Raw genomic sequence first — 20,251 nt, 5'->3', positions numbered from 1 at the left:
AAGCCCGATCTAGTAAGGGTGTAAAATATCCATTTTGCCCCATTCTTTTTCCCCAGCCCCCATGTTTTCTCCCCCTCCCCCTTGTGCCCTCTTCACCAACCATCGCCCCCCGGTCTTCTTCCCTCCCCCTACCGTCTTCTCCCTTCTCACCACGTCGCCAACCAACCCTGACCCGCCGATCGTCTTTCCTGCCGCCTCCACCTCCCTCTTATTCTCTCCACTGGCCCCCTTCCAAACTATTCTGTTGGCTGATGTCTGTCGTCTTCACTACACCCCCTCCCTCCCTTATTTTGAAGTTTCAGAGTTCTTCTTCAAAGAATTTTGTTGTTCAAAAGAAAAAGAATTAATCTTACACAATTACTTTTTATAAATTTATCTTTCATATAAAAATAAGAATAAATAAGTAAATTGCAAGTTAATCTTCATACCATACATGCAAGTAAACATGAAATTAGATAATTTCTACAAAACAATCAAACCAAATAAACTCCATATAATTAATTTTGAATTTTCTTTTATCACACTTATTAATAAATTGTCATGCAATCCAAATAATTCATACTTGAAGTAAAGGCCATATTAAATTAATAAAATAAAAATTATATATCGTGTATTATTAAAAAAAAAAAAAAGCTTAACATGCCAGGATCAGGACTAGGAGGTCTTAGATCACTGAATCGAACTGATCAATACTTGGAATCAGCCCAATCAAACGAGTGTGGTCAAACTAATGCACTTTTTTATTGAATGAATCGATCGTGAGTGAAGCTGCGCAACCCAACTTTGTGTGCATCTTGAGTTGGAACCAACAACTTGCACTAAATTATCCAATTCTAATTGAGTCGGGCCAAAATCCAAATTATTTGACCCAAAAGCCCATCTCTACTACACTAATACAAACAGTGTTACAGGCAATAATTCCCGGTAAACGTGTATCTACCAGAAGCCCTGCTTTGAACAGGCTTGATAGGGACATGGGCCAGGAAAAAACAAATCCCATATCCAACTAATTGGGCTTGGTCTATTGAGGCCGAAGCCCAAACAATAATCTAGACTGGACCTAACCAAAAGTTAACTCTAATATTAGAATAAAGTGACTGTTATTTCAGCTGAAGAAAAAAAACAAAAAGAAAGGCCTACTTTTTTTTAAAATATATTAATTTATGGGGTATTTTTTATATTATATATTAATTAATAAAAAAGTATTTATTTAAATCAAGGCCGTCGATCCAAAATATCTACATCTATTCATAGATAACTCCAAAATACACCCATTACCATTTTGTAAATTTCTTTGAAGAAAACAAAAAGTATAATATAATAAAGTATACATATAAATATTCAGTTTTGTAGCCTAAATTCAACCAACCAATTGCGTTTACTCCCAACAAGGCTTCGAACACTCCGTCGGAGCCACTGCCATTACTCCACCGCCCACCTCCGTCCCTTCCTCCACCACTCCTTCTTCCCAAATTACCAAAATGACCTCGATTTCCAGGTTGGAACTTCTCTCCCTCTCTCTCCTCCACTCTGCCTCCACCGCCCGCCGCCCCCATCAGATGCCCTGCCGCTTCATCTGCCGGCCCGCCCCGAAATTCTCTCCTCTCTCCATTCTACCCTCTGCGTCCAACCAAATTCCGGGTCCTGCCAGTCCCGTATCCGTCGCAGCCTCATCCACATTACTTGCCAACTCTGTTCCTGTAATACGTCCTTATCCACTTGACTCTGTTTCATTTAACCCGTATTTAGAATTGCTCAGGATGTTCGTGTGTCCCCTTTTGAGTAATTTTGTGGTCTGTTGGGCAGCCAAGAAATGGAGTTTATACAGTGGGTGATTTTATGACGAGGAGAGAAGATTTGCATGTTGTGAAGCCCACCACAACTGTGGATGAAGGTTTCATAGTTTTTTGTGCCAGATTATTTGGAAACAATTGATGCTTGTTAATTTTTCCTTTTCTCGTATTCATTTATCTATTCGTGGAGCAGCGTTGGAAATGCTTGTAGAAAACAGAATAACTGGTTTTCCCGTGATTGATGATGACTGGAAGTTGGTAAGTTTGCTTTATTTTCCCTGTTTTTTTTTTTTTGTTTTTTGAAGCATTTCTAGCATTTGTCACTGCAATTGAAGCTGTCCATCTCTTGGAACAATATATTTACTGTTAGTAATTTGTTGGTTTTCTTTTCTGGACTGGGAGTGAAGTAACTTCAAATGTTTTCATTTTTCTGATGACTGGTGGTGTTCCAGGAAAAATGGTTTCAGCAGAACTGAATTATTGTTGGACATATTGCATTTAACACTTAAAACAAGTGAAACTGGGATCACTATACGAAGTTTATTATCAAATGATTTCTTGGTGCGACCGAAGGATTCGGGACCCATTCTGCTCTAGTAAAAGCTGTATGTACCAAACCGTGAGTTAAACCTTGAAACATAATAGTTTTCGGACTGATCTGGCAATCATAATTAGACAAGATGAAAGAACTCTTAGTGAAGATGATCTGCTGCATTGTTTCTTTTGTGTAATGTGTACTTTACTTGCATGAGATGGAAATCAAGCTCTGCAGATGATGAAATGAGTTATTGCTGCTAATATAGGGCCACTGGTGATGATGCATGAACTCATTGAGTAAGAAGGTAGACTTTCTTTCTAGGAAATATTGTAGAAAGTTGAATTTTAAGACGCAGAGATAAGTCTCTGAAAAAGAAAGACCAATAGGGTACGAATAACATTATTTAGTCACATATGGCTGTAAAGTCTTCAATATCATTTCATATGTTATTATTCTAATGAAAAGTAGAAGATTTTGACCCCAAGATTACCCTGTTTCTCATTTATAAAGTCTTCTTTGCCACTCTTAAATAAGATTTAATGTTTTGTAATTCTGAAGCATTATTAAACCGGTACATTCTGCAGGTTGGTCTAGTGTCAGATTATGATCTATTAGCACTGGACTCCATCTCAGGTGCTGCCCATTTTCATTTTCAATTCATATACTTAATTATAACTTTGCATTGTGTCATCTTGGAGAATTACGAGGTCATTTTTCCATTTATCTTCATGTTAACTTGTTAAAATTGCCACCAGAAACTCCTTCTGGACTGACCATGTATGATTTATGCAAGTTGAAGATGAGTTGATATGTTCCTCAGATTGACCATCTTGTCAATCCTACATGTGTTGCTATGATCTATTTCCTAAATACTTTCATATACATGTTTGCCAAGACACTTTATGGTATATCAGACTTTAGAGCAGCAACTGTGGAATTGACCATGTAAGGTTTAACAGTTACACCTAGTGCCTATTTTGTTTTAATTGGGTATATTAACTAAAACCCAGAATTTGAGAGACCATACAGGGTGGCTAATAATTGATGACAATTTTATGTTTTGTTTCCACTGTAGAATATAAAATCTGCTATGAAAGTCACTTGTGTGTATAGTCATTCTTATATGATTGAATGCATGATTAACCCTGAGGAACCTCATAGAAGTTGAGAATTGACAATTCGCAAAACTAATGGTATAGTGAAAAAGTTTGCTTTGCACCATCAGTTTATCTGGTAATGTCTTTATTAGGTCCTTTGACAGGATGGGTGTCAATGTATAAAAGGCGCGAAGAAATTTATGTTTCTTTAGTTCATGCATTGATCTGAAGAAACATTCAAAATTCATTAACTCTGTGCATACTTTGTCTTGCTTATAGACCAAGACAATCATTTGTTAACATGAGAAGAAATGCGTGTCACCATCAGGTACTGGAAGGACCGAAACAGGCATGTTTCCTGAAGTTGACAGCACATGGAAAGTATGTTAGTGAATCTCTTCTTGAAGTGCTCATGTTGCTCTTTTTATACCATTGTTAATCATATCATGGTTCTCTCCTTCTATGTTTGAGGTGTCAATTACAAAATTGATATTTCTGAGGGGAATAAAGGGGATGAGGAAAAATGCGAAAAACTGACAGCACTATGCTTATTATTGCCTATCTTCACTATTTAGCACACTCTGCAAGAGACAAGAAGTAATTTAATCATGTTTCTGTATGTTAAGATCTAAGCATTTTGTTAGTAACATAATTGAAAGTCTTTTTTCTTGTTTCTCTATGTTGACTTGTATTTATCCTTAAACACTGACTTTTCTAAAATTACTAAAACTTGAACTCTTGGGAAAGATAGTTCACTATAAGGTTGAAGGAAATGATGACTGAGGAACCCTCCTAGACTATTTCTTCACACCATGGCAAATCCATTCATTTAACCTCCTGTCCTTGATTATGACATTGGAAATATAGTGAGGTTAGATGACTTTACATAAGGGACATGTGTAGTTGGCTTGTATGTGTTCTTAGGATTGCTTGTAATGGTTATATGTTTCTTCTAGCTAAGTACACAAATCCTCCCCTCTGTTACTTTTAGGTTGCAGAGTCCAAAGAAATATGTAATGGAAGACCAAAAAGACCCCAAAAAACTTAACATATATGAAATTATCCATCAATTTTAAATGATTAATATAAAGTTACTTTTTCAATATGTGAAGAACCAAAATTCGACTTTGGAATTTTTTTCAAACTGTACATCTCTTAAATGGGACATCACCTACTATTAAAATAGACATTCCACACATTAGTGCGATTCGAACCCATGACATATAATTGCATGTGTAGAATACATATAATTACAGATCCAGGTAAAAATAATGCTCTCAAAATAACTTCTTTTGATTTTCTTTTTTAACTAGGATTTGTTACCTTGTACTAAAGAGCGTCTTTCTAACAACCCTTAGTCTTTCAATTTATTTGAAAACTACGTGTCTGAGAATTTATAAACTATTAATCCTTAGGAAGGTAAGAATCATTTTTACTAGTTGTTGGAGCACACTCAATTTGTGTACATACTCAAAGTTTTTATTGTATTTCATTAAGTAAATGAAACGAGAAGGAAGATCAAATGAATAATTGATCAAAATCGGTAAAATGAATTAACTATAAATGTGTAATTATATTTAATTATATGAAAGAGAATAAAATAAAATAAAGAAACGATTGTAATTGATAATTTCTTAAATAATTTTTATTAATTATAAATATGCATTAATAAGATATTATTTATAGAAAAAATTGAAGTGATGGTAATATGTTGTGTAAGAATAAGTATGCTTGAGCGTATTTTAGTCAATATATATTTTGTCAACCAAAGGTAGTTACTTTAACCCCCTCACACTTAATAAATAACTTGTAATTTGTGGCACACCGTATCTGTGTGCAAGTTCTATAATACTATTTAAAATAAAATGTTTATTAATAAATAAAGTATACACAAAATAATATTAATATTAGATTTATAAATAATTATGTCAAAAAAGATACATAAAAAAGTAAAAGAAGTAACTATCAGAAAATAGTGGGGGAATGGGAAGTTACATGAATAAATTAAGAAAAATAAATTAAAAATATAAAACAAACCAGACTGAAAAAGGAGATACACTAAAAAGGTGCTCTCCCGTAGTAAGTGTGGCACATCTTATGTATGTCCATAATTTTTAAAGATGAATTATAAAAAAAAAATTATATAAATTGTATTATTAATTTTTGTAAAGTAAAAAGGCACCTAAAAATATATGTTAAGAGAATAAGTTATTATAAATATTTTGATTTATAAAAAAATATTGACAAACAAAAATAATAAATAATGCTAAAGAAATAAAAAAAATGCATGAGAAAAAAAAATTAACTACCAAAATGTGGTTATGGAAATTCTTGATGATAAATGGAGGAGTTAAAAATAACTTATTAATTTAAAAAATTTAAAAATTCAAAATTAAGTGAGAAACCAAAAAGGTACTTTCACTTAATAATAAAGTATAAATAATATAGATGTATAAAGATCAATTTTATTTGTCCCTGGCATTACCTTAAAAAATCGATTTCATAGATATACGGATAGGGGTATTTTTTCTTTAAAATAAGATTTTATTAGAAATTTTGGCCAAATAACACAAGAGGGCAGGTAAATGCAAAATACCTGACTAATACCATTGATAATTTTACCAAGTCCTTGCAAAGTACATCCTCATAATCAAACTTAAAAGAATGGACAAATTGTAGTTGTTAGATGCCCTATTCATATTAAAGAGCAACCTAACAAAAGCTGCAGACTTGAAGACTGCTAATGTTTTGGCAACTGTTTTATCATGTGTCTGGTGGTTTTAACGCTACAAAGTATTTATCACTTACAAGGTTATTCTAGACTGAAGTTGGACTGGATTCGATTGCCAGTCCTGCATGCACATGTGAATTCATTCACTGCTGATGATAAAACATATCTGTTAGTATATAACTTGTTCTGAGTGGCTGGTGTAGATAGTCTCTATAACACACGCACATGCACGCGCGTGCACACACACACGCACACATGTGTGCATATTGTGCTGATGACGTAATGCCGCTTTATCCTTAAAATTGTCATGTCTGTGGTTCTAACTAACCCACTTCCGCAGACATTCAATGAAGTACAAAAGTTGCTTAGCAAAACCAACGGACAATTGGTGGGTGATTTGATGACACCAGCTCCAGTTGTGGTTGATGAATCCACCAATCTCGAGGATGCTGCGAGGTAATCACTTTTCCTTGATTTTTGCGGCTTGTCGCGATTCCTTGTTGCATTCCATAAAGTAGGAACCAAAATTTTGAGGCGTTTCTTGTCAGGTTGCTGCTTGAGACAAAATATCGCCGCCTTCCGGTTGTGGACGGTGACGGTAAGCTGGTGAGAACCTGTTACGTCATTTTTTTATGCACGTTTTCTTTTTGTCACAATTAAATTCCTTTCATGTTGATATATATGCTAATTATCTTGATCTTTGAAGGTTGGAATTATCACTAGAGGAAACGTCGTAAGAGCTGCCCTACAAATCAAACGAATGATGGAAATGGCATAAGCATTTGGAAGTGTCCAATTCGATCAAGCATATAGATTGAATGTGACGTGCTGAGGTACTTGTTCCAAACTGGTTTCGGGGAGAACTGCCACTGCAGAACTTGAACAAGCAAGATTAGCCCATCAATCTTCTTTTTTAGTGTATATTATCTTGAAACCTACACATGTACAATTTTGGCATGCTATTAAATTGTGAGTTTAAAAATCTATGCATGTGAAGTATTATTTTTGGAAAATAAACGAAAACAATGATGGAAGTAGAAGTAGACAGTTGTGTGTAATTATTAATATCGACCTGCTTAGTTTAATTATGAGGCCTTAATGATGAGTTCACCATAATTACATTAGTTGGATTTATCATCAACATCTGATAGCTGGTATCTAACATTTCTATTCATCCATGATTTGGCCGGTGGTTGAACTGCAGAATTATTGCTTTGTTTATTCTGTAGCTTATTATTTTACAGGGGTTTCGTATTGACTCTTGGTTTCTCATACATCAATCATCAAACAATGTCCAATCAGGATCGTATATCATAGATTAGTGTTGCATCTGGTATTGCACTTTGTCTATGCACCTCCAATTCCAATAGCACGAAGATCCTGACTGCAAGGAAGTCGGTCTGCATTATGGTATCATGTACCAAAACTTTTGTACATTTTGTCATCCGCAAATGTGATGATAAGATGTATTTCTTGAGAATTGGTGTGAATTGAAGTCTCAATTTCTCCCAACCCAATTTTCACACTGCACGTTGATGAACAATACTTGTCTCCCATTTTCTAAGCTCAAATCAAATCAATTCTTCTGGTGGGGTAGTGCGAAATTAGCCTTCAAGATTCATATTCGACCCACATTCTTGCGTATGTACATGTCTGTCTGAACACACGTGTGAAAATGTAAAATGACCTTGACTTCAACATATACTCGTTCTCATTTCAGCAAAGGAAGTTCAGTTGACATATCCAGATAGAATAAATGTCTAGTATAGTAATAACTAATAAACCAGGACTGCCCACTCAAATTTCTCTCTCTCTCTTCAACATGATCGCAGAGGCTATTATTATTAACAACAAATAATGGGACCAAAGGGTGTGGACTCAACTCTAATATATATACATATAACAAACAGCTAGTAATTAACCTCGAATTCATCATCAATTGGGGACCTCTATTTTGACATTAAACAAATCATCAAGTTTGTCTGAATCGAAACGAGCCCACCCCTAAAGCAAAACCTTACATACATTCACACACGCATACACACTGTACATATGACTCTGTATCTCAATGCTAAGTAACCACTAAATTGTACACGAACGCATGTATCACATAAACACATGCCATAGATTAGCTACAAGTTTCTCGCCATGAATTGATGCTTCATATTTTACAAGGTAACAAAGCAAATGAGTCTCTGTTAATAAAAATATATAAGTTATTGATGTAGCAATTCTTTTTGCCAACAAGGTTTAGTTTAAATGCCAAAATCCATGCATTATAAACATAATATAATGGTTTTCAGCTCATCATTACCTTGATTTGTGTCTATTTTGAAAACGAAATTGAGGTTTCATAAATATAAAATAGCTAGTCCTCAATTCATACGATTTTCATAACGTTTCGATTTTAACAACAACCAGTTGTTCTTAATAATTGAAATTCATAAAACACGTATAATTAATTTACTTATATTATATAACAAGTATTTAAAATCCATTAATATAAATTGAAAATGAAGATTATATAGTGTAAAAGCAGGCATGGAGTGCGGGTTGTCGGATTGGATGTTGTTGCTTCATTTTTCATTAAAAGATAATATTATATATTTTATTTAGAAAATATTTATATACATATGACGTATAAATTAAATTTTATATATAAAAACTGGGATGATAAGTTGTAGTAGTAGTGCAAGTTGAGGATGTGATTTGACATGGAATTCTTTCTCTCGGTCTGTCTGTCTGTGTCCGAGTCTCTCTCTCCCACGGCTGCCCGCCTCTTCTCTGCGGTGGCGCCCACTCTTCTCCTCACATTCAAATTTCACCGGAAACACAACCAACTATATATAAATAATTCATGCTAATCCAAAATCTCCTCATCCAACACAAATTCTAATCTAATATCTTCACTACCCAAAATTTTTACTTAAATTAAGTTTGATCCTATCAAATGAATTACATAATAAATATAATTGATTAAATCACTTACATATTTATGATATAATAAAATTTTGGTTTAATTTATAGTTTTTCTGTTTCCATGTTACAATAATTTATATTTTTATTAGTAATATAACAAAATGAAAAATACATACTCACAATTCACATTTGGTGTGTGTGCTTTTTGCCAGTTGCAATTTGCAACAAATATCCACTTGCACCAAACTCGAGCAATGGTAGGTCCCTTAATTGGTGTTCCCCGGCCCTCCTCCTCCTCCTCCACCACCACCACCACCACCGCATCCAATCATCACATGCAAGCATTCTGTCTTGTTAATTCTGATCCAACCAACATCAAAAACCTCTTTAATTACTACTAACAGATTAGATATATATATATATATATATATATTCACATTACTTGATTTGTTCAACATTACAGCCCGCAACAACAAAACTGTTCTATCCAAGAAACATGAAAATTACAAAAAGAAAAAGAAAAAAGAAGAAGAAATTAAAAGTAGAAATTACTAAGATACCTAGTCCTGACTGCTGCGAACTACGAGGTGCATGATGTTACCATACCACCCCTCTGACGACATACGCTAATTAAAGAGATTAATAATTATAATTACTGGTTAATTGTCTCAGTTCTTCACCAGTCCTCAGCACTCGGGTCTTCGGGCTCCGGCTTCTTATTCAGATCAATCTCGTCATGGAACCAAGAGGGTTTCATTGACAGATCATGATTCATTGCATGGGTCCCCTGAGCCGTGAAGCCGTTGGTCTGGAGAGCGTCCACTCTCGCGCCCACCTCCGCCGCCTTCTGCCTTATGGCGTCCGCCGACAGGTCCTGCAGCACCCCGCCGCCGACGGTGATTTCATCAGGGAAGTTGAGCTTCGCAGTGGGGCCGCGCAGGTAGTACACGGCCGTGTCGTAGGCTCGCCCCGCCGCCCCGGGGGGGGACGCTTGTTGGGCTCCCTAATCTCAGCCACCCACTTGCCCCACTTGCGCATCCTTATACCTTTATATGGCTTGTCGCCCCTCCTTCTGGCCACACCTCTCGCCGCTCCGCCGCCACCAGAAGCGCCGCCACCCTCCATTTGTCTCTGGAAAACCCACCTCTTGATGTACTAGTATAGAATAATGATTTGTTCTACAGGGGTGCCTGTATAAATAAGAGAGGGGGCATCAAGAAATGACAAAAAGAGAAACGAGAGGCATGCTGTGCAGTCTGGATTTTAGCGTTGGTTTGGTAGTCTGCGGCTTCAAGGCTAAGGCTCTTGTCATCTGGGCGAGAGGCCACGTTTGTTTTCCCCTAAAAGCAAATTTTATGAGCCAAAACTAACTTACAAAATGCACCGACACCCACCCACAACCTCTCTCTTTTCTCTCTCTCTCTTTCTACAATCTCACACCCCTCCTCCACTCTTGTTTCTCTCTCTACAATATATACTTGCATATACATATATATATATATATAGAGAGAGAGAGAGACCTGTAGTGTACGTTTGAGCTGCTATACGTATGTGTGTATTTATAACGTCAGCCTCTCTATAATTTTAGTGTGTAGGCTAGCTAGGATAACAGTGTAAGAAAAAAAAGCATGGGCGTTACCTCACAAGAAAACACACGGTGGTTGGCCGCCATGGCCGTATATGGTATAGCTGAGGCTGAGGTAATTGCAGGCGGGCGGAGGAGATGCCCCACCTCTCTACAATTGGAAAAACCCCCTTCTGGATTATAAAGGAGCTAGTAAGTGGTGTTGTTTAGAGAGAGAAAGTGGGAGGATGATGATTAATGAAAAATGAGAGTTTAATATTGGGTAAGTAGTTGTCATTAGTTGTGTGGTGGGGAGCCTCAGAATTGTTAATTATTTTGTTAATCAAAGATGGCGCAAGTGATTATTGCTATCATTATCTGTCCTTCCTTTCCTATTAGAAACGGAAGAGGGGGAGGGGTTAGGGGTAGGTCGGTGGTCGGTGGAGAGATAAATACCGTTGTCACTGACTTTCCCACCCCCCTATTAACCATTTCATTCATTCTTATACTCTTTTTTTTTTTTATCTTCAAATTCTTATATACCTAATTAATTCTAAACTTTGTCAAGAAATCATTTACATTATTTTTGGATCCAGAGATATACATTTAAAACTAAATCTTTTAAATTTATCCATTAAAATTATTTGGATGATTCAGCATTACAAAAAATTCAGAATTCTTGAATTTTTATTTTAAATTATATGAAGTCATTTGAAATCAATCTTTCCTCCAGTCCAATCCACAAATCCAAATCTTGCATCCAAAAATAGCCTTAGATTAAATGTCTTTGTCTTACAAATCATGTTCTAGACAAAAAAGAAAAAAAAAAGTTAATACGCATGCACATAACTTAGTTTGTTGGGGCATTATTTAGGTTTTATTTTTAAATAAAGACGTGTATAAACTTGGTATCATATATTGAGGATTTCAGTCTGATCGATCCAAACATAAGTATACACAAATTCTCCATATATATATATATTTAAATATTTTTACAATACAATACTAAAGATATCATAATATTTAAATTTATGAAAAAACTGATTCCACATCACAGATAATTAAATTATATATATATATATATATATATAACGTATGAAAAACTGTTAGGAGTGTGTGTCAGGAGAATCCAATTTCGGCTATATTTAGATTTTTAAGATTAGCAGCAGGCTGAAACGCAGTCGTTTGGTGAGGCAGGATGAGGGTCAGTGTGGGTCTTCTCACGTGCGGTCCCCCACTTGTCAATTTTAATATATTTGCTTTTATTCCCCACTCCTCTTTTAACATATTACTATTCCGTACTTACATATTTCCTGTTTTTTAGATAGTTTTCAGGTTGGAATTGTAGTAGCCCATTTTACCACTGTATTTATTATAATTATTTTTAATTTATGTTAATATTATAATTAAATATCAATATATTAATATAATTATATAATTACATTGAATAATAACACATACGGTACCCTTTTTTAAAAAAACAATATCTGCAGTAAGTGGAGTGTTTAGTCTGTGAATGGATCAGATTTTGGTTAAAATATGAACTCACTATCCATATGGGATCCAAATATATAATTACTGCAATTATCTTAATTTATTTATTAAATTTGAGTCAATAAGTCAGTAAAGTCTTTTATATCTGTTGATTTACATATTTAATAAAATAATAAGCTATTACAGAGTTATATAATGTGAGAAAAGATATTAGCATATTAGAATTTTGAATTTATAATTTTTATCGTTATGCTAAGATCTCATCACTTGAATACAAGTTATGACTTGAATAGTAATTACCACTAAATTTTTGAATTATTCCTCGGATTATAAATATTATGATAAATTAATTTTGTTTATTGCAGTAAATTAAATATTTGTCCTAAGACTTAAATTTTACAATAAGATAATCAATAGTATTTTTTATTGTTTTAGTTATACGCTAATGTTTTGTCTCAACTGAAAAATAACGGCTAATAGCTACCACGTAATCATAACAAGAAGAAATTACATCTGTGTAAATAAATTTGAAATGATAATTTTCTAATTGGAACTAATATACTGCAATATATATATATATATATATATATATATCCATGTGAGATGATGTAGAGAATAATTAAATTAAGTTGGAGGGTGGTGTTAATTTTGCAGGTAATTAGGATGAGGAGATGATTAAATAGAAATTAATGAAGATTAATTAGAGAATGAGAATGAATTATGATGATGATGATGAGTTGGTGATGGATGGCATATGAAGCTTAGGAGGACAACTTTCATCTTGATACGTTAATTCAAAGGTCAATCCCATCACGTGCCATATAATCCAACTGCTTACAAATTAGATATTATTAGGATTTGGATAGCTTTTTATTTTTATCACAAATTAAGACTTACTCCTCTCTCCACTTTCTTTAATTTTCTTATGTAAGAAAATATTTCTTGACCGAAAATTTTATATTAGCATACTATATTTGAATTTTTATGTGTTTTTCTCCATGTAATTGTTGATTAGTTTGATTTTTGAGCATTCACATGATATAGAAATTATGATTTTTTTGGCATTTTAATCATATAACTTACTATAGTAGTAATTTAGATTTGTATGATTTTAATTTTTACAATTTCAGGACAAAATTGATCAAAACTTTCAAAGTTGGCCAAAAGTATGATGTCAATATTTGGCCAACTTTGAGAATTTTGATCAATTTTGTTATAAAATTGTGAAAGACTATTTTACCACCCTAATAAGTTTTTTATTTTTTAAAATAAAAGCATTGAACTATTGTTTTTCTGAGTAAATTGATTAAGACCACATCAATGTCAAATATCTATATCTAACAACTACTAACAATATCGATGAGATTCGAATTCATGATCTTAAATCATGGTGACTCAACTTTAACAAGTTATAGGATTAGAAATACAATTAAACCTTAATAAAATATGGACTATTTGAAGCCAATTTTTTGCAAAAGAGTCCTAATAATGATGGGTCTATAATATTAAAATAAATTATACGAGTTGTGTCTCGATTGTATATTGTACTTTGTTTTCAATAAAATGATTCAATTAATACAAGTCCAATATAATTAGATTTAAAATTGCAATAATTGTTTTAAACAAAAGGGTGGGTTGTGTAGCCAACTCCCACCAATGTAAAATGTGATTCTTTGACTAGGATGAATCATTTATCAATTTGTTTATACGTACTTACAAAATTATTAATTTAATTTTAATTTCTACCAGTTGTCTACAAAGATCTCTCTACGCATTTTCAAAAAAACAAAAAAAAAATCATTTCAAGAAATATTTATGCAAAATTCAGAAGAAAAATAAAAAGAAAGACTTTGAAGAAATAAAAATCAAGATTCCAGGTTTAATTAATAATTGGGGAATCCGAGTCCAAACCCTACTGTTGGGCACGTATTAATGGCACGAATTAGAGTAATGGTTGTGAATTATTCAAATGATTTAGATAATTCTTTTGGAATATTATTAGTAGGTATATATTATTATTGTTGTTGTTGTTGCTATTATTATTATTTGCATCATGGATAATTAAAATTAAGAAAGCTGACTATCTCTCATAATGCCTTCACAGCCAATTATGGTGTTTCATTTCCATCTTATGAGTTATACCTAACAACCCCTTATAATTATTTAATCCATAAATTCTTATAACTATAAAAAAATATATGATAATAGCATAAAATAATCTAGCAATATTTTAAAAAATAAAAGTTATGGCTGCTCATTATCCAAGACTTTTTGTTAGAAGTCTGGTATTCAAATCTTGAATTTGTGTGTGTGTGTGTGTGTATTCAGTACGAGAAAGAAAAAAAGAAAGAAAGTTGGCTGGAATCGAAATAGTCGAGGAGAAATTCATGGTGGAAAAGGAAGTAGTGAGGGTGACGTCAGTTATTAACAGGGGGCTGCTGCTTTTACAGGTCACACTACGACATTACACTGCTAAGGTTGGGGAAATCTGCACCAAATCTTGGGACTAGACAATTGTTTAGTCCCATAATTCAGACATCACCCATCCCACTCAATTACTGGCCACCGTAAAACATATTTTCTAGGTGGGACTTCATTTCATTAGATTTCAACTAATCAATCCATTTATTATGTAGTTAATACATAAAAAAAAAAACAAATAAATGCAATGCGAGCTAAATAACAATTTTCTCAAATTACTGTTGAACATTATTATACTTCTTATGAGTTTAATTTTTTATCGTAAAAATTTAATGGGACTAAACATACATTATGATTTATTTGTGTTCTGAATGAATCAGGATTTTAATACTTGATACGATCATATACAGTGCAGTGTGTCTATAAGTTGGTTATAGAAAATAACATAACTTGTATGATATTCTTTTCTTCCAATCACTATTTTTCAAAAGTAATAATGAATTTCATTTTTTTCTTTTCAAATCGAACCTAATTCGAATTAAAAATAAAAATTATTTTTAAGGAGGGATGAGGTAATAAATTAATATTGGCGCCCAGTTAATAGTATGTGAGTAGAAGATTGGGGAAAAAGGAAAGTCAAATAGTTGGTGAAGAAAACAAGAGGGCACAAGCACAACATTAATCATCTTCGGCCCCTTTTCTCTTCCTACATTTTGACAAATTCGAGGCATCGTTGTTGTACTACCCATATTATATTATGTATCTGCGTAGAGAGAGATGTTGGCAATGGCCAACAAAACACACATTTAGTTATCAAAATTACTACCAAAATAGCGACATCATTCATGGACTAACATACGACAAAAATTTGCATACAACCAGAATTGTTAGTTGAAACCTAGGAGAGGCTATGCTTCTTTTCTTTTTTTCTTTTTTTTTTAATAAATATAACATATTTTTATGTTCTGAAAATAAAAGATACGCTCGAAATAGTTCAAGAAATGTTTCCTTCAAAAAGTAATTCTATTTCTCAATCATACTATCAATTTTCAATGTTTTTTAATTTTCTCAAATTCTATTTTTAAAACCCAATCTTTATTTATGTTTTCAGATTTGAAGCCAGTGGACCAAATACGTTATCGTTACAAGAAAATGTTTAGACACAACTCTGTAAAAAATTTTACAACTAACTCGGCCAAATACATATGTACTATTTCCACATGACATTCCTCAAGAGAATCCTTTACATGCATTTTTTCGGAAAATGCTTTCACAATCTGGCAATGGGAAGAATCCAAACACAGTGTCCAAGCAGCATATCACTAGAATTCTGAAACGGCAGATTATTTACAGTAATTGTGTGTATAATCAAAGAACACATCTTGTAAACAAATGCAATGCAGTCGATATATTTTGAGCAAACTATAGCAACACGGTCTGAAAGACCACAACCCATATAAGTTCAGACATGTCTAAATCCTCTTCTCTATCAGACATGCCTAAATCTCTTAATAATAATTCAGGAGGTTAAATTACAAACAATATCTGCTACTGTCTAAATTAAGCCATTCTATAGTTGGAGAAGTATAATTAAGTACAAAGCTACAGTAAACAGCAGCTGGTGCATTTATCTGATGAGAGATTTGCTCTCTTGACCAATCACGCACAACAACCAGCTCAAGCCTTTTCATTTATTATCACCCGCTTGTTACCTCGATTTCTTGCTCCGCAATCCCATTCGTGATTTTGCAAACCTAAATTCTGGGTTAAGCAACTGCCTTATACTCACATAAAACAACAGAACCAAGAAGCTAGTTCTAAAGCAAGCAGCAGCCTGAAATAATATTAGGAAAAGAAAAGGCAGAAATGGTTAGACGAGCAACTTGCTCAAAAGGATACTCCAACCGCATCCCTTCACCAGACGTTGAGGAATAGAGTACTGTGCCTTGTAGATGACCTAGAGCCTCAGTTGAACATGCAGTATCCTGTATAATGGGTATAGCAATTTTCAGTTCATGCCAAAGAAAAAGGAAAATAAAGGAGAGCAAAGATAGATCCCAAGTTCATGCTAAAAGAATAAAAATAAATAGAATAAAAGGATAGCATTGGATAGACCTCTCAAGAGCATGATAAAGTCATGAAACGCATATCAAAAAATAATTTAGTATTGATCATGAAAGATAAATGTTTAAGAAAAGATGGAGGCAATATACCTGAAAGTCAACAAATGCAACAGGAGCTCCATAGGTGCTTTGCATCTTCAATTTTAAAAATCCACGACATCTATAGAAGGTCAAAGAAAGTAAACAATTGTAAAATTCTATCTCTATCACCATCCAGGTTGAAAAGTGTACTAGAAGAGACTTCCAGAAACCTTGAAAACACTTGCATCAGCTCTTCCTCAGAGCAGGTTGGACCGAGATTAGCCACGAATAGTGTTGGGCATGGAGTATTGCTCTGCATATATTGTGGGAAAGACAAAACTTTATGCACACAACTCAACCTTGAATTAAACCAGATATGCAGATCCTCATGAAATACCAATACAGCAGCATAAATAAACAAATGAAAGCAAAATTCAGATAGAAACAATCACCTTTGTGCCAACACAAGAAAAAGCAAAAGAATCAAGTTGGGCTTGTACATGCACTTTATGAGCTATTGAGGGGCCAACTAAATTTAGTCAGTGAGCGGCTTGAATATTTCAGATTCCTTATTGATTCTTGTAAATATGATTTGAGCTCTAGCATCATGTAAGCTTGACTGAGCAGCCAAGCTTTTATGAGCTTAGACATAACCACATTTCGAGTTGTTTAAGAAAACATGGCGTCATCAGCACTCTCTAGTTACTGTAACAAAAACAAACCAACAATTGTTTGTGTAGTTTTGCACAATTCCAGTAGAATGCATTGTTCAATTTTTTAGGGGAAAAATATGACAGTTGCTCTAACAACTCTGGATGAAATAATAATTTTGTATAATGCCTTCAATTTGGACAATGTTACATCTGATATATGAGTGACTTTTAGCCAAGTATGAACAATAAAAAAACAAAAAGATGACAGCTGAAGTGAAAAAAATGACAGGATATATCAGCCAAGAGCTTCAGTCAGATAATTAAATCAGTGAAGAATTCATCACAAGAAGTGGACTTTACCGATTTGTTAGCAGCCTCACTCCCGGATCCACCTTCAACATTTCCAAGACTGTAAAAAAATAAATAACTATTAGAAGCACCACTCTATTATTTTGGCCTACTAGACTTAACTAAGTATTCTAACTCAGAAAATAGGGCACGTCTCAACTGCTTCTGTTGGCCCCCGACCTTTCAGCTAGAAGTAGTCAATTTTATTGTTTTCCTTTGACAAATGCTATTAATAATCATTAAACATAAGTTCAACAGACATATAGAAGTAATCACTTCCCAAGTAGTAGAAATGTGCATGAGTAGTGCAGATGACCTTTGTGTGGAAGGATAACCAATCGTGTTGTAAGCAGAATTACCCATTCCAGGCATGTGAACGCTCCCAACACCTGCTAGTGCCCAAGCGTGCAAACATGTGTAATGTGAGCTCTTAGAATATTGTGTCCTCCATGTGACTAACTAGCTAGAGCCTCAAAAGAGATCAATAAGTACCATTCAAGAAGCAGGGTGGGTAAATGAATAGAGCAGACAAAGAGTGAGATCCAAGTGTAGATAGTCTTATATACATTGCACATTTAAACATAAGGGCATAAATTACCGGGATCATGGCTCCTCGAGAAAGCAGTAGATCCTTTCAATCTTTTTTCTGAACCTTGTCTCTCATCATCTGATTGTGAGAATCAGAATTCAGAAGATTAGCCACTAATAAAAACACAACAGGGGAAACAAGCAGAAATGGCAAAAAAATGATTCAAGGTGTAAGTTACCTGCTCTCAAGCGCTTTGATCTGGAGTTGGATTTTGCTAGATCAATATACAAAGTTGAACCTTTTTCAAGGTCAAACACCATCCCCTGAAAAAGGCCATTTTCAAAATTTCTACTGATTGTGATCCTTAATTAGTTTTATGTAAAAGATATAACTAACAAAAAATTAACTTGAGTTTAGAGTTGCACAATCCCATATGAAGAAATAGAAGACCAGGAAAACACCTTAACCTGCAGCTGGTAACAGTGAAGCAACTGAAGAGGCTGAGATATAACATTCCAGACACATGTTTTTACAAAGGGAATTTGATATTTGGCTTTTTTCTCATGCTATTATAAGTTTTGCAGTTAACTATTATTTCCAACTTTTGCTCAGGGTCTTATAACTTCACATTGAGTGGAAATTTACCCAAATACTGTCTGCTAAAACTTCACACACTTATCAGGAGTTCAGAAAAGTAGCATCCTTCCTCAATGTCATAAAGTTTTTCTCTCTTTTCAGTAAACAGTCCATGCAAAACTTCCTGCTATAAAAACGAAATCCTAAGAAAAGAGGAAAACCCAATAATTAACATGTTCTGCTAAACTCCTCAAAAAGCTCCCCTTCCACAACCCCAACTAGGGCTTTTTCTGGCAGTGGTTCCATTTTCCCATCGGTAACTAATTCTCTATTTGACCATCGGACAGATATCCAAACCAATCATCAGCTATACATGAAGGATCTTACATATACATGTGCAGGGACGATTATACTAATATCCACAAGGAAAGCATGTCTCAGAAATGGGAAATATAATATTAAGAAGATTGCATTCAAGTACTAACAAGACACTCTTAGGAAGTCTTACATTGAGCGCATGCAATGCCATGATTGCTGTCTGTTGATCCGCAAAAGTTGCAAAAGCAAATGGCTGAAAATGCATATATCTCACACATTAGAATGCATAAGAAAGTACAAGAATTTATGAAACAATTGGAGGTTTAACCAATCAACATAAATTGTTCATCTGTTGTATGTTACATGCTGTCAATTCAAACTTGAGAGGCACAGAAATCAGTTTAGAGAACAGAAGCCCTGAACAAGAAGGAAGTAAAAGTTATTAAACAAGACTTACAGCTCCCAGAACTTTACAGATACTAAACAATGTCGATTTAGAGAAGCCATGCTTTTATAATTCTACAGCTTAACCCTGCCTTACATCAGACACAAGCTTGGATAATCTTAAAAGCCATTGATCTTAGTAGCGGAAAATTATGGCCTCACCCACAAAGCCATTTTTTTCCCAAGGCCCCTCCACTTGGAACCAACACAGTAGAAGTATGAGGTCAAAAGTTTAAAATGCCATATACATATGCGAATGCATAGCAGAACGGGGGTTGCAAATTTCCAGGATAGTAAGTGAACTTCATTTCAGCTCTTTAATACATTTTCTTCTTTTTGTTTCACATACCCTTAATTCCATTCACACTCTAGGAACTAAAGAATAACGCCAAAACCTAATTCCACAATTTCATTCTTCGAGCCTGGCTCCAGCAACCAAAAGTCAGGAAAGACAGGTTGAACAATCATAGTTAGCTCGCCTGAGCTCCACTTCTTCTATATAACACGAAAATAAGAAAATAAAACAAGCTAGGTAGGCTTAAAATATAGTGCGGATACGTACAATCCCGTGCCTACCTGATTGTTAGATGAGGTTGGGGGACGGAGATTAGAGGACTGGTATCCCGGGAATTCACGAAAGAGATTGTAGATTTCTCGCGGTTTGACATCCTCGGGTCGGGGA

General features: G+C 34.2%; 2 protein-coding genes and 1 long non-coding RNA gene across 3 annotated transcripts in view; 1 reads left to right on the top strand and 2 right to left on the bottom strand.

Moving 5' to 3' along the window:
* Nucleotides 1,349–7,269, top strand: LOC105177599 (CBS domain-containing protein CBSX1, chloroplastic). Its single transcript, XM_011100807.2, has 8 exons — nucleotides 1,349–1,700; nucleotides 1,807–1,894; nucleotides 1,987–2,051; nucleotides 2,916–2,964; nucleotides 3,757–3,809; nucleotides 6,500–6,615; nucleotides 6,708–6,765; nucleotides 6,866–7,269. The coding sequence occupies exons 1-8, from the start codon at nucleotides 1,482–1,484 to the stop codon at nucleotides 6,935–6,937; spliced, it is 720 nt and encodes a 239-aa protein (XP_011099109.1). The 5' UTR covers nucleotides 1,349–1,481; the 3' UTR covers nucleotides 6,938–7,269.
* LOC110013149 lies at nucleotides 8,946–10,917 on the bottom strand. Its single transcript, XR_002288295.1, has 3 exons — nucleotides 10,718–10,917; nucleotides 9,259–10,268; nucleotides 8,946–8,960 (listed from the first exon to the last, which is right to left on the bottom strand). It is a non-coding gene; the product is annotated as an uncharacterized LOC110013149 (long non-coding RNA).
* The window catches only part of LOC105177598, a gene marked incomplete in the record, with an annotated part of 4,841 nt that continues 532 nt past the window's right edge, over nucleotides 15,943–20,251 (bottom strand). Inside the window, 10 exon segments of the mRNA XM_011100806.2 lie at nucleotides 15,943–16,311; nucleotides 16,457–16,542; nucleotides 16,771–16,840; nucleotides 16,932–17,014; nucleotides 17,715–17,763; nucleotides 18,019–18,091; nucleotides 18,301–18,369; nucleotides 18,470–18,554; nucleotides 19,316–19,378; nucleotides 20,146–20,244. Coding sequence (XP_011099108.1) covers nucleotides 16,266–16,311; nucleotides 16,457–16,542; nucleotides 16,771–16,840; nucleotides 16,932–17,014; nucleotides 17,715–17,763; nucleotides 18,019–18,091; nucleotides 18,301–18,369; nucleotides 18,470–18,554; nucleotides 19,316–19,378; nucleotides 20,146–20,244 — 723 coding nt within the window.

This window comes from Sesamum indicum, linkage group LG15, assembly GCF_000512975.1.
Source record: "Sesamum indicum cultivar Zhongzhi No. 13 linkage group LG15, S_indicum_v1.0, whole genome shotgun sequence".
Classification (NCBI taxonomy): Eukaryota; Viridiplantae; Streptophyta; class Magnoliopsida; order Lamiales; family Pedaliaceae; genus Sesamum; species Sesamum indicum.
This window is presented reverse-complemented; position numbering and strand designations above follow the sequence as displayed.